Raw genomic sequence first — 13,522 nt, forward strand, 5'->3', positions numbered from 1 at the left:
AAACCCCCAGTTCTTTTCTTCTCCAGTCTATCTTTCGTTCCTTTGACTGAACCTCATGACATGACAGATCTTTCACCATCCCGAATCACTCTTTTATGACTGCTCTTTAGTTTATTGATGTGTTTCCTAAAATACGGCATCTAGAACACAACCCATAACTTGTGTTTTGGTCTCAACAGAGTGGAGTACAACATATACTATCACCTCCAAACCTCTTAATGTAGCCTAAGACCACATTCTCCCTTCACAAAATGGCTTTCTGTCCTCTTCCCTCCACTACTCGAGCTCAAACCCTTATTATCTCTTGGCTGGACTAGTACACAACTTACTATGTGGTCTCTTTGTGTCCAGATTCCTCCCCTTTATTAATCTTTATTTCAGATACGACAGCTGCCAAATTAATATTCCTAAAGCACAGGTCACTTCGCTGCTCAAAGAGCTATACAGTGGCTCCCCCCCCCCCCCCCCCGCCTCTGGGATAAAATACACATTTTTGTGTGGTCTTCCACAGTATTGCTTTCCTAGTTTAGCATATGTATTTCTCCCTCTTGTCCACCCTGCCATCCAGCCAAACCATCCTACTTTGACATTCCTTTTCTTATTTCTGTGTCTTTGCCCAGGCTGCCCCTATGCATGGAATGAGCACTCTCTTCAACACCATCTCAAAGATCCATAGCTTCCTTTTGAGTCCATCTCAAAGACCGCCTCCTCCTATAAGAAGCAATTCTGATCCTGCTTCTCAGAAACTGCTTTGTAAATATTTTTCACTTAACTTTCTAGATGTCATTTGCCCTCCTCCCCAAAGAATGTAAGTATCCTGAGGGCTGCAGGAACCATCTCTTTTTTCTCTTTATCCCCAAGCACTCAGTGACATCTGCCACACAACATATAATCATGCTGCTGACTCATCAATAACTAAGGCAGTTTTGTGTAATGGAGAAAAAGTAGATCTTGTAACCATACTTGAATTTAAGTAGGCCTTTGACACACCCTGGCTGCAGGACCCCTTAAGTCTCTTAAACTCTTACTGTCCTAAGACTAAGTTGCAAAGAAGGTGTTGACCTTTGCTGGTAGATAGATTAGCTTGCTGGGCATCAATGAAATCATGGATACATTCCTTATCTCTATCACTACTAGACTCTTGACTCATACTGAGTTTATTATCTACTAAAACTAAAACAGAGTTTGAAGCCATTATTTCACACCCAGGCCCTGAGAAACTTAGTGATTGGACTAGATTAAAACTCACATTTGACTGTATATCCTGTGTTATATTTAAATGCTGTTTCATGGATCTACATTTTACAAAATAATTCAGGGATCAAAAAAGGTTCTTTTAAACTTTCCCTAAACCGTCTTCTATGCTTTGATCACACACCACACCACTAAAATTGGCAGTTTATTTTTCTTAATGGCTCTGATCCCTTTAAGATCTAAAGGTACTTATCAGAATTTCCTACTTGCATTCAATTCTTTGAAATGTTGACATTTCCCAAAACTCTCTATATATGGTATACCATTACGGCTCTAAAGTAAACTTTGAAAAAGAAATTTCATCTTTTTTTTAAAAAAAAGGGGGGGCGGCTAGGTGGCGCAGTGGATAAAGCACCGGCCCTGCATTCAGGAGTTCCTGAGTTCAAATCCGGCCTCAGACACTTGACACTTACTAGCTGTGTGACCTTGGGCAAGTCACTTAACCCCCATTGCCCCGCCCCCCAAAAAACAAAAAACCATTCTAATCAATACAATTTCTGGAAAGGGTAACAAATACATAGACTACAAGATGCTCCCTGTGTACATTCCAAATTTCCCCTCTCCATCCTGCCCTCAACCAAAAAAGTAAAAGAAAAACCAGCATTTCCCTTAAAGATTTCTTTAGTATTACTTTCATTCCAAAGCCTGGGGTAAGTACAAAGAAAAAATATACATAAGGTCTTTGGGGGGGGGGGGGACAGGGAGATGGGGAAGACAGGAATGGTCCATCTCAGCAAAAAGGAAAAATCTAATTTCACTTCTAATAGTTCCTTCTGGAAACTAGCCTACTTCTCCAGTATCTTCTCACTGTTTAGCAATGTAACTTTAAACGTGTTGCATATCGTTTTTATCTATATCGGGTTTATGTGAAAAGAAAAATGATCAATTTAAAACAAAATTAACATTACATTTTCCATTTCTCCCTAATGCCTGAAATTCTTAAACAAAACCACACCCAAAGTCCATAAATTATGGTATTTGACTACTTCAAGTTCAATAAGATTTTGCCTCAAGCTATAATACATAACTTTTTTTAAAAAAAGAATGAAATCCTTTGAAATTGCAATGCTATTCCCAAGGAAAAAAATGTATTTAGCATTTATCAATAGAATTTCTAAGCTCCTGCTGTCCACATCTTGAAAGCCTAGATACATAATAACCTAGGAAGAGAACAAAAAGAGTCACGTGCTCTTTATACCACTCATATCGCTAGAATTAAACTAAGAATAAAAATTAAAAACCTGACCTGTAAAAAAATTTTAAATAGAAATGTTTTCTGTCAAAATTAACCAAACTAGATTTTTCATTGTAGATGACTGACAGTAAGACTTATTCTCCACACTGAGTAAATAGTTTCTATTAATTATTAAATTTTAAAAACTATAACAAATTACCACTTTCCCAGGTTAAAATCAATGAAGTCAGTTCACATTTTTTTAAGGTTTGCTTAGAAAAAGAGTGGGAGAACCAAAGAGTATTTATTAATTCTGAAACATGCTTAGTATCCTTAAGAGACATATATCTACACTGTGACATAATAACAGAAAAATTAAGACCCTCCAAAAAGAACCAACGAAAGCCTTTCAATTATGGTTATGTGCTATCCTTTGCATGCATGGCAGGTGATTTTTCTACTAGTCTTAGGGACCCTACCCTATCATCAAACTGATGGCACTTTACTACATCACATGGCAGGGCCTACAAGCCCAATTAAGAAAATCTAGTTCAAGATTTCCTGTTCTGGGGCAGCTAGGTGGCACACTGGATAGAGCACTGGCCCTGGATTCAGGAGGACCCGAGTTCAAATCCAGCCTCAGACACTTGACACTTACTAGCTGTGTGACCCTGGGCAAGTCACTTAACCCCAAATGCCTCACCAAAACAACAACAACAACAACAACAGATTTCCTGTTCTAATATAGCCCTCCACTTCAAAATCACTAAAACTCTATAAAACTGAACACATCTTCCAGTGAAAGGTCAGAAAACATACAGAAAACAAAGTAGCAATTCCCACTTTGATGACAGGCATATTTTTTGTTTGAAATCACAGTCCATCAAAGAAAAAACCCCTGACTTACTAACTGGCATTTTGACAAACAATAAAAGCACCTCTCAGAAAATCACAGTGCCTATAAGGCAAAGTATATTTTTATTGTTACAGGTATCAAATTAAAAGTATTTACACATTTCCTAGAAATTTATTTAAAATTTTGGCATCAAATCTCATTAGTGAAAATGGTCCATAATTCTATAAACTACTGGTCTACAATTCCTTGATTCAACTATTAGGAACACATTATCAGAGAATTTTCTTTCTCAGTTTTAAAGACTAATAGGTATAACAAATATTGAATGTTCTTTAATTGTTTAATAGAATTCAACATTTGAATCAGGTTTGGTCTTTTTTCTCCCCTTCCTGGGGTAGTTCCTTTATATAGATGGTTCCATTTCGTTTTCAACAACAGGGTTAAGATTTCTATTTCATGCAATGTTAATTTAGGTAATCTATATATTTTGTAGGTAATCCTCTATCTTTAAAACTAAATGATTGGGGCAACTAGGTGGTGCAGTGGTTAGAGCACTGGCCCTGGAATCAGGAGTACCTGAGTTCAAATCCGGCCTCAGACACTTAACACTTACTAGCTGTGTAACCCTGGGCAAGTCACTTAACCCCAATTGCCTCACTAAAAAAAAAGAAAATTAAATGATTAGTGGGGGCAGAGATGATGCAGTGGATAAAGCACCAGCCTTGTATTCAGGAGGACCTGAGTTCAAATCTAGTCTCAGACACTTGACGCTTACTAGCTGTGTGACCCTGGGCAAGTCACTTAAACCTCATTGCCCCGCCAAAACAAAAAAACAAAAACAAACCTAAATGATTATTTGGCTATCATATAATTATGTATAGTAGGTGATTGATTTTTTAATTCTCTATTGGATTTCACTTTATTCGTTTTTCTTAATTTGGCAATTTGATTTTCTTCCTTCTCAATTTTGCTGATGTTCTATCATTTTATTAGTCAAAGAAAGCTTTTCATTTCTATAGTCTTCTATAAGAGAAAATTCTAATCCAATGTCAGCTAAGATATAGGATCAGAGCAACTGAGAACTGTAATGGGAATATATCATGTCTCTTTAAACTAATCTTTTGGGGGCAGCTAGGTGGCATGCCCTGGATTCAGGAGGACCTGAGTTCAAATCAGACCTCAGACACTTGACACTTACTAGCTGTGTGACCCTGGGCAAGTCACTTAACCCTCATTGCTCCTCAAAAATAAATAAATAGATAGTAGATAGATAGATAAATAAATAAATGAAATGAAGTAATCTTTTATTTTTTTTAAAGGATTCTTTCATTGTTTTCAAGTTTTGCCCACTACAAAATAGTATACTTCCTCTGCTCCTTCAGACACTTTTTTATTTTTCTAACCAAGTACTTGAGAGTGCAGAGTTTGGGAAAAGGGGTCCTTGGGCCACATGGAAGGTCACTAATTATCTGAACCATTTCAGTACCTTTTAAATGTCTCATAAAAGCAATTGGGCAGCCAGCTGTGTAGTCTAGCCAAATACAAGTATACATGCAACAACTGTTTAGCTGTACTATGTATTGTGAGCAGCTGAAATCAGCCTCAGACGCCCTGAACAGACCGCCCCTCCCCCAGCCTAACTGCTCTACCCGAGACCACCCTGGCCATAAATCTGGCAAGCCCAGGCCCTGCTCAGCGGGGATGCCCACGAAAAACCTCAGGCAAAAGCCAGCTTCATCCAAGCAGCCCCCTGCCCTGGGGTGGCCAGGGAATTAGCTTGGCATTTGCTTGGGAACAGCATGGCCCGAGGGTCCAGTGAGAAAGGATTTATATTCAGGAGCAGAGGTAGTGAAAGCAGGGCTTTCAGTTAGAAGGAGGGGTCCTGGGTGGCTACCGTGAAAAGAGGGAAGGTAGTGAAAGTCCTGATGGAAGGAGAAAGTGCAAGCAGGGAGGGGAAACTAGTCTGAGCAAGGCATGGCTGCAGGCCTCTGCAGCAGCATACCCTCAGGGGAGAGAAAGAGTTGTGCATTTTACCAGTCAGGTTGTATTTCTCTTTATATTTAATTCTAAGTGTTTCATAGAAATAAACCCTGCTTTATTTAAAAAGAAAAAAAAAAGGCTTTTGCTTATCAGTCTGAGAGACAGTGGGGGAAGGGGCAGGCCCTCGCTTAAGGTAGCTGGGGGAATTTTTAAACTCCCAGGCAAATAGGCAGCTAATAGCCAGCTATAGCTTTACCAGCAAAAAACAGTCAGATAGCCATCCAGGAGTCCACAGATTAGGCCCACCAGTTAGTTAAAATAATTTTTACATTGAATGGCGACCACGAAGGGACTTAAGAGCCAGTTATAATTTTTCAGCTCATAGATATAATTTTTCATATAGCCCACAGTTATAATTTTTTTCAGATCAGCAGTTATAGTTATCATCATTTTTTAACAGTATAAAAAACTGTACTCAAAGTACAAGGGGAGCAACAAAGGTATGTTAAAACAAGGTATAAAAAGTTTACTGGGAATAACTTAATATTACAATTCTTCCTACAAATATTTTCAAAATCATCTTCCTAAAACACAGATCTAATCATGTCACTTGCCTATTCAAAAGCTTCATGTGGCTCCTGTAATGATTGGAATGACACCACCTGCTGGAGACTTACTGTAGGAAAGCTCCAACATGAGGAGAGGGCCTCTGAGGGCAGGACCATGCGTCTTTTCTTTGGCATCAGGAAGTGACGTTTGTGGGAGGAAGAAGGGGGAGGCTCGCACTCTGACTCTCTCCTTCGTGTGGACTCTGGCAGAGAGCAGAGCTAGGAATGCTCTGTCCCTTTGATAGATGAATCTAGGCCTTTCTCTCACTCTTTACCAAATTCTTATTCTCCTTAATAAATGTTTAAAAGTCTAACTCTTGGGGGCAGCTAGGTGGCACAGTGGATAAAGCACCAGCCCCGGGTTCAGGAGGACCTGAGTTCAAATCCAGCCTCAGACACTTGACACTTACTAGCTGTGTGACCCTGGGCAAGTCACTTAACCCCCATTGCCCCGCAAAAAAAAAAAAAAAAAAGTCTAACTCTTGCTAAAGCTTATAATTTATTGGCAACCACTCATTAGATATTTTAGACAGACTAGCTAGAATTTTAGCCCCTTATACTCCTCAGCACCTCTGAGAGAAATGTAAGCTCCTTAACTTAACATTTAAGATCCTCCACAACCTCTTTCCATCCCACTTTTCGAGTCTTATTTCACAATCTTTGCATTCTACATTCCACTAAACAGTATTATTCCTCAAACTCAACATTCCATGTTTTATCCTGATACATTTGTACAAACCATCCTATATGGCTAGAATGCATTGTCTTCCTTATCTGCTGGTTTTTAGAATCCTTCTTTCTTCCAAGAACACCTCAGATGCCATTTCCTCTACAAAGCTTTCCATTTTTTCCCCAGTCATTAGTATTCTCCTCTTCCTGCTTAAATTATTTTATATTGACTTACCTGTGTCATAGGCTATATTTCCCTGAAAAATGTTCCTAAAGAGCTGAGACTTGTTTTTTCTTTGTATTTCTAGTGACTAGTAGAGTTGGTGCTTAATAATTCAACTCAATACTGCTATTGTCCAATGACAGAAAAGTTACTTAAAAATTGTACCTAGTTCAGTGAAGAAAATTACTGAAGGCTTTCACTTTATTCTGAACAGTTCATTTTCTTACTCTTGTTTTTCTTTCTTTTAGCTTGCTAACTATGGATGTGATAGCAACATAAAATAAAACTTAAATATATCCAATGGATGGATCAAAGCAAGGTTCCTCAAGCTGATCTGATAATGGCACCACGTGCACACAGCTGTTCTCATGTGAAATCAATTCTAACAGATTGGTGATATTCCTCCAGATATTCTCAATGTCCTTTACTTATAGGTTACAGGGCTACTACCTAAGAAGTTATCTAATTTTTTATGAACCTGCTCATACTTTCTGCTATTTTTATTAATAAAGAAATTCTATCTTTTACCTGTTCATTATGGAAAATGACCTTTAATTTTTTTAAATTACATTTTTTACTATTTGAAAATTATGGACTATGCTCTACTGTTGCCAGATTTCTTAAATAAATCCATGCTTATACTATGCATACCAGTTATAATTTTATAAACAATGCTATCAGGAGAATCTGAAGTTTACAGTTTTAGACCTGAAATAAGAAACTCAAAGAGAAGTAATGAGTTAAAGGAAAGAAACAAAAGGTTATTAGAAATAACCAAAGACAATTGCATTTATTCTGGCTTACCTCCTTAGGACACTGATTTTTGCAGGAAGTCAATAGGTTCTTTTCATCTATATCTGCAGCTGACAATCGTCTAAAACCAAACATGAAAAACTTAAAAAACATCAGAATAAGAATTCCATTTTCTGGAACTTTCTGCCACACTTCAAAAAAACCAAACAATTTCTAAATTTTTTATAAAGTGTTTTTAATTAGGAGCAGCTAGGTGGTGCAGTGGATAGAGCACTGGCCCTGGAGTCAGGAGGATCTGAGTTCAAATCCACCCTCAGACATTTGACACTTACTAGCTGTGTGACCCTGGGCAAGTCACTTAACCCCAATTGCCTCACCAAAAAAAAAATGTTTTTAATTACGTTTCTTAATGAACTGCTTTTTCAAGAAAATCATTCAAGTCATTTATTAAATTTCTATTAAATACAAAGCTCTGCTTTATTGTCTTGTGTAGATTTTTAGCTCATTCACATTCAAACGGCTATGCATCCAAATACTTTTTAAGCCCCTACTGTGTAAACAGCACTGTGCTGTTAGAAATAGAAAATTTAGATATGACAGTGACCAACCTAATGGAACTTACAGTAAAAAGATGTTACAAAGAATACTATGTAATATTTACAGTTTCAATAGAAAGGAAAACAAAAGGCTATAGTAACAAGATTCATGGCATCATTAGTTGATGACTAGAGGTAAAAAGGAAGGCTTGAGAGTAATGAGAATCTCAGTTATACTTTAAAGCATGGATAGATTACGGCAAAGGCAAAAGTCAAATAACAGGCACTCAGAAATAAAAATATGGAAAAAGGAAAAACGAGGTAAGGCTGGAAAGGGAAAAGGGGCACCAGATCATGGAAGGTCTTGAATGCTAGGTTAAGAGTTTTAACTTTCCTTAGAAGTATCCAATGAAGATTTCTGGGCAACAATACCATGATCAACTACATGAATAAGAAAAAATTAACTTGGCAACTGTATGAATTTGAGGTGGAAGCAAGAGGTTAGAAAGATATCTCAGGTGAAAACTGCAACAGTCCTTGGGTGTGATAATGAGGACTGGTACAAAACCAGTGGTAGTAGGGAGAGAGGAGAGGATAAATTTAAGAGTTGGACACATGACTAGATGTGCTACCTAGCTATGAAAGAAAAATAAAAATAAAAATTCAAATATAACCAAGATTATGAATATTATGAATTATATTTATTACTATCATAGTGACGCTATCACAAACAAAAATAGTTATAAGAAAAATTCTGAGTGAAAGATGAGTTCAGTTTTTGGAAAAGGTAAGCTTGAAATACCAATCAAATATCCTATATGAAGTTAGAAGTACAAGTCTAAAGCTGAGAAAAACCAAGACTAGAGATATAGAAGAGCAAGAAAGGAGGGGGCAATAATCATATTAAGGGGTAAGGACAAGGAGGAAAATTCAGCAGAAGAACTGGAAAATGCTTAGATGGAAGAAGACCAGGAATCTGTGATCTATCTAAAGTCAAGGGAAGAAAACGTATCCAAAGGAAGGAGTCCACAATGTCAAGTATATCTGAGGTCAAAAAGGAAGACAAATGAAACTTTCTTCTCTATGGGGCTATTTGGCAGTCATTGGGGCCCCCAGGAGAACAGTTTTATTAGTAAGATGGTAAGCTGCAGGGGCGGCTAGGTGGCGCAGTGGATAAAGCACCAGCCCTGGATTCAGGAGTACCTGATTTCAAATCCAGCCTCAGACACTTGACACTTATTAGCTGTGTGACCCTGGGCAAGTCACTTAACCCCCATTGCCCCGCAAAACAAAACAAACAAAAAAAAAGATGGTAAGCTGCAAGTGAAGGGAGGGAATGACTGCACATGGATTTCTCTTCCAATGGAGGGATTGAAGAGAGCAAAAGAAGGGGGACAGCTAAATGAGGAAGAAGCATCAAGAGGTGATTGTTTCTTTTTTTAGGGCTGGAAAGACCATAATACAGAGAGCTGAGAAAGGGCTAGCAGAAACAAGATGAGGATGAATTAAGAGAAAGGGTAACTGCCAGAACAACATCCTACGGTTAACAGATAGGGACAGAATTAGCCTTAGGAGCAGTAGAGATCTCTCTTTTTCAGTGACCAGAGGAAAAGAGAGAAGAATGGGTGAGGATGCTAAGATGTTTTGAGGAATGAGAACTGGGCAGTTCCCGTTAATAATCTTCTCAGTAGTCACTTTAATGTCAAACATTCATTTAAAATAAGTAAAGTCAAGGCCCCCCCACATGTGTTTTTATACATATGTGTATGTGTATATCCATATGTGTGTATGTATGTATGTATGTATATGCAATTTAAGAGTATGTATATAGATTTTATTTAAAAATACGTAAAGTATTTGAATATAGTTGATTGGCAATGTAAAAGGTAAGATATTCAGCAAAAAGTATGGAAATTCTGATGATATATCTTAAAGATATAAAAACTTTCACATTAGTTAAAACTTGGGCCAAAGTCCTTTACCTTAAATGATCAAGTTGGATAATGGTTTGGTTTTTTCCCTTAGTGAACAATTTTATGTGCCCAGTTTGTTCTCCATAAAAGCATAAGAAAAATGCATATATACAACACACACACACAAAATTATATGTCATATCCCATTAATAAAAAATTTCTACATATACTTAAAATGAAAAATAATTTTTAACAAAGTTCTAGCAAAAGGCCCGCTTAATTCAACTTATCAAGGTCACAGCAACCTTTGATACTTCAAAATTCAAGTATGACAGTGTGAATTGGTCAGCTTCTCAGGTTTTGTTATGAGGGGGTATGACTTGTAATTTCTTTGAGGTGTCTGGACTTGGTGGATAGTTAGAAAACCTGATGTAAGTTCCATGTACACACACCGGTTGTGAGCTCCTGGGAAAATCACAACTTTTTATTGCACCCAAGCAGCTCCCTACCACGAAGGCGTCACCCTAGCTCAGTGAAATCTAGTTTAAAGTGTGAGAATGTGTGTATATGTGGGTGTGCATACACACACCATGTTTGCATGTGTTCAGGAAGATGAGTTCAAATCTAGCCTTCCTATTTGTCTGACCCTATGCAAAGCATTTAACTTGTCACAGGGTTGTTGTGAGGATCAAATGCGAATTATTTGAAAAGAAATTAACATAGTGCCTGTCACAAAGGAGGACCTTAATGTTTGTTTCCACTTTTCTTCCCTTTGTTAGGAGACACATCCTTAGAAGAAATACTAGTTAATCCTATCTACCTCCAGAGAAAGAACTGATGGAGTCTGCATGCAGATCTAAGCATGTTTTTTGTTTTTTACTTTATTTTTCCTGGAGGGTTTTTTGGGTCTGTGTCTTCTTTCACAATATGGAAACGTTTTGCATGACTGCATATGTATAATTTAGATCAAATTGCTTGCTTTCTCAATGAGGCAGGAGGGAAGGAGAGAAGAAGAGAATTTGGAACACAAATTTTTATTGTTTTACATGTAATTGGGAAAATAATTAATTTTCCAAATATTAAATTTCCAAATATTTAATATCGTTCATGTTAAAATCTAGAAACAGAAAAGTAGCTCCTTCAAGCTGCTTACCTGCATTCCACATATAAGCTTATGAGCTTGCAATGACATTTTATTCTGAGCATTTGAACACAGGGAGGACATTCTCCAGGGTGACAGGGCAACATACATGGGTGAGGACAACCTGGTGGCCGTGGTTTACAGCATGCTTCTTCACACTGAAGACATTCTGGCCCTGACTAGTAAGAAATAAAAAATAAATTTAGCCAACTGTGGAAACCACTATTTGTGATTTCCCATTTCCTTAATACCCATTTTTTAAAAGTCTACATTCTTTAGGAATCAAGCTTTCCTACTCAACAAAAAGAAAAGGAAAAAAGAGACTAACCTATAGTGTAAGTATGTAGGAAAAAATATAAATTAGCAAGACAGTTCAAATAAGCATTTATCTAACTTAAAAATATAATTCTGCTTTAAAAGAGAATGTGGAAAAGAGGAGGTATAAAAGAGTCATAAAATTAGAAGGCACAGATTTCACTCCCCCCTTTCCAAAACAAAATCTTCAAATGACTAGCAGTAGAGGAAAAAGTAAAAAGAATAAAAACAATTGTGTTTTTTAAGGCAAAACGAAACACCTTGATAAATAAGTCATTGACATTATCAAACTACCATGCAATACTCAGGCTTTATCCACAGGATATTACTGAAACATGAATTTCATAAAGATGGACAAAATAGCTCAATCTTTTAGATATAGATAATAAATTGCAAAGTTTAAACATTTTTATCACAATTTTTAGATATCGATTATGACCAAAACATCTAGGTCTAAGGTTATTTAAATCTTATACAGTATCTAGCAAATAAAATACTTTTCTAAACATTTAAGATTATGAAAGAAAAATAGCAGTGGTTTGAAAACAGGCCTATAGGCAGCCATTTTCCATCATAAAGTAGTTACAAAATATTCATCACAACTAATTCTCATCTATTTGCCAAATATAAAGAACAATAAACTAAGTCGAGAGTCCTGTGTTCTATCCTAGGCCTAGCTCTGCCACCTACTTTCCAGGTGGCCTCAAGTTGCAACCTCTGTTGTCTTTAATAAGCAAATCAGTAAAATGAAAGGTTTGGACTAGAGTGCGAAGATCCTTTACAGCTCTAAAATTCTATTAAACTATACCCATTTATTTGTTTAAAAAATATCTGAGGGGGGCAGCTAGGTGGCGCAGTGGATAGAGCACCGGCCCTGGAGTCAGGAGTACTTGAGTTCAAATCCGGCCTCAGACACTTAACACTTGCTAGCTGTGTGACCCTGGGCAAGTCACTTAACCTCAATTGCCTCACTAAAAAAAAAAAAAAAATCTGAGGGGCAGCTAGGTGGCACAGTAGATAGAGCACTGGCCCTAGATTCGGGAGGACCTGAGTTCAAATCCAGCCCCAGACACTTGACACTAGCTGTGTGACCCTGGGCAAGTAACTTAACCCCAACTGCCTCAAAAAAAAATAATTATATATATATATATATATATATATATATATATATATATATATATATATATATATATATATATATATATATCTGATTGCCTCCTATGTGAAAGACAGTATATGCTAAACTCAGACAATACAGAGAAATCCAAGATACAGTCCCTGACTTCTGGGGCCTATCACAGTATTTTGTGATAGAAGAGATTTTAGAGATCAACTAATCCAACCTCCTCATTTAACATACAAGGAAAGAAGTGACTTGACCCAAGTCAAATAAGTAGAGAAACATATAGCAGAACAAAGATAAAACCCAGGCTCTTCAAAACCAAATCATATGCTCTTTCCAACAGGATGCATCTGCCAAGACATCTCCCTTCCATCTTTACTATTTTCCTCAAATCCTATCCTCTAGGATTAGACACCATCCGAAGCATAGTTCACATTAAATATCAACTTCTAATAAGTTAAGTTTCACTTAAAAATGTCCTTGATAAAAAAAAAGAGGGGCAAGCTAGGTTGCGCAGTGGATAAAGCACCAGCCCTGGATTCAGGAGTACTTGAGTTCAAATGCGGCTTCAGACACTTGACACTTACTAGCTGTGTGACCCTGGGCAAGTCACTTAACCCCAACTGCCTTACCAAAAGAAAAAGAAAAAAGAAAAAAAAATGTCCTTCATGAAGCAATAGAAATTTTAAATTTTATCAAATTTCTATAGTTAACAACAGAATGAATACAGAAAGTAAAGAGATTCACAAAAATGTAAAACAATGCCACTCTTCTCACTGTTTTGAAAAATACAGTGATTTTTCATTTTAAAATCCGCTTTGTGTAAACATATAATGGTTTGATGCTACTTTACAATGAACCAATAATTTAACATATTAATCAGTTTTACTTTCTAAACTGATAAATATCCATAGTTTTACATCACATACAAAAGCCCTTTGGCTTTTGGGAGTCCTCAATGATCTGACACCCCAAAC

At 37.0% G+C, this 13,522-nt stretch overlaps 1 protein-coding gene across 1 annotated transcript in view; it reads right to left on the bottom strand.

The window, feature by feature from the left end:
* The window catches only part of NFXL1 (nuclear transcription factor, X-box binding like 1), a 73,803-nt gene that overhangs the window by 7,508 nt on the left and 52,773 nt on the right, over positions 1-13,522 (bottom strand). Inside the window, exons 17-18 of the mRNA XM_043973132.1 lie at positions 11,120-11,286; positions 7,569-7,638 (exon numbers count right to left, since the gene is read on the bottom strand). Of these exons, the coding sequence (XP_043829067.1) occupies positions 7,569-7,638; positions 11,120-11,286 (237 nt within the window). The remainder of the gene's footprint in view (positions 1-7,568; positions 7,639-11,119; positions 11,287-13,522) is intronic.

Source organism: Dromiciops gliroides, chromosome 6 (genome assembly GCF_019393635.1).
Source record: "Dromiciops gliroides isolate mDroGli1 chromosome 6, mDroGli1.pri, whole genome shotgun sequence".
In the NCBI taxonomy this organism is placed as follows: Eukaryota; Metazoa; Chordata; class Mammalia; order Microbiotheria; family Microbiotheriidae; genus Dromiciops; species Dromiciops gliroides.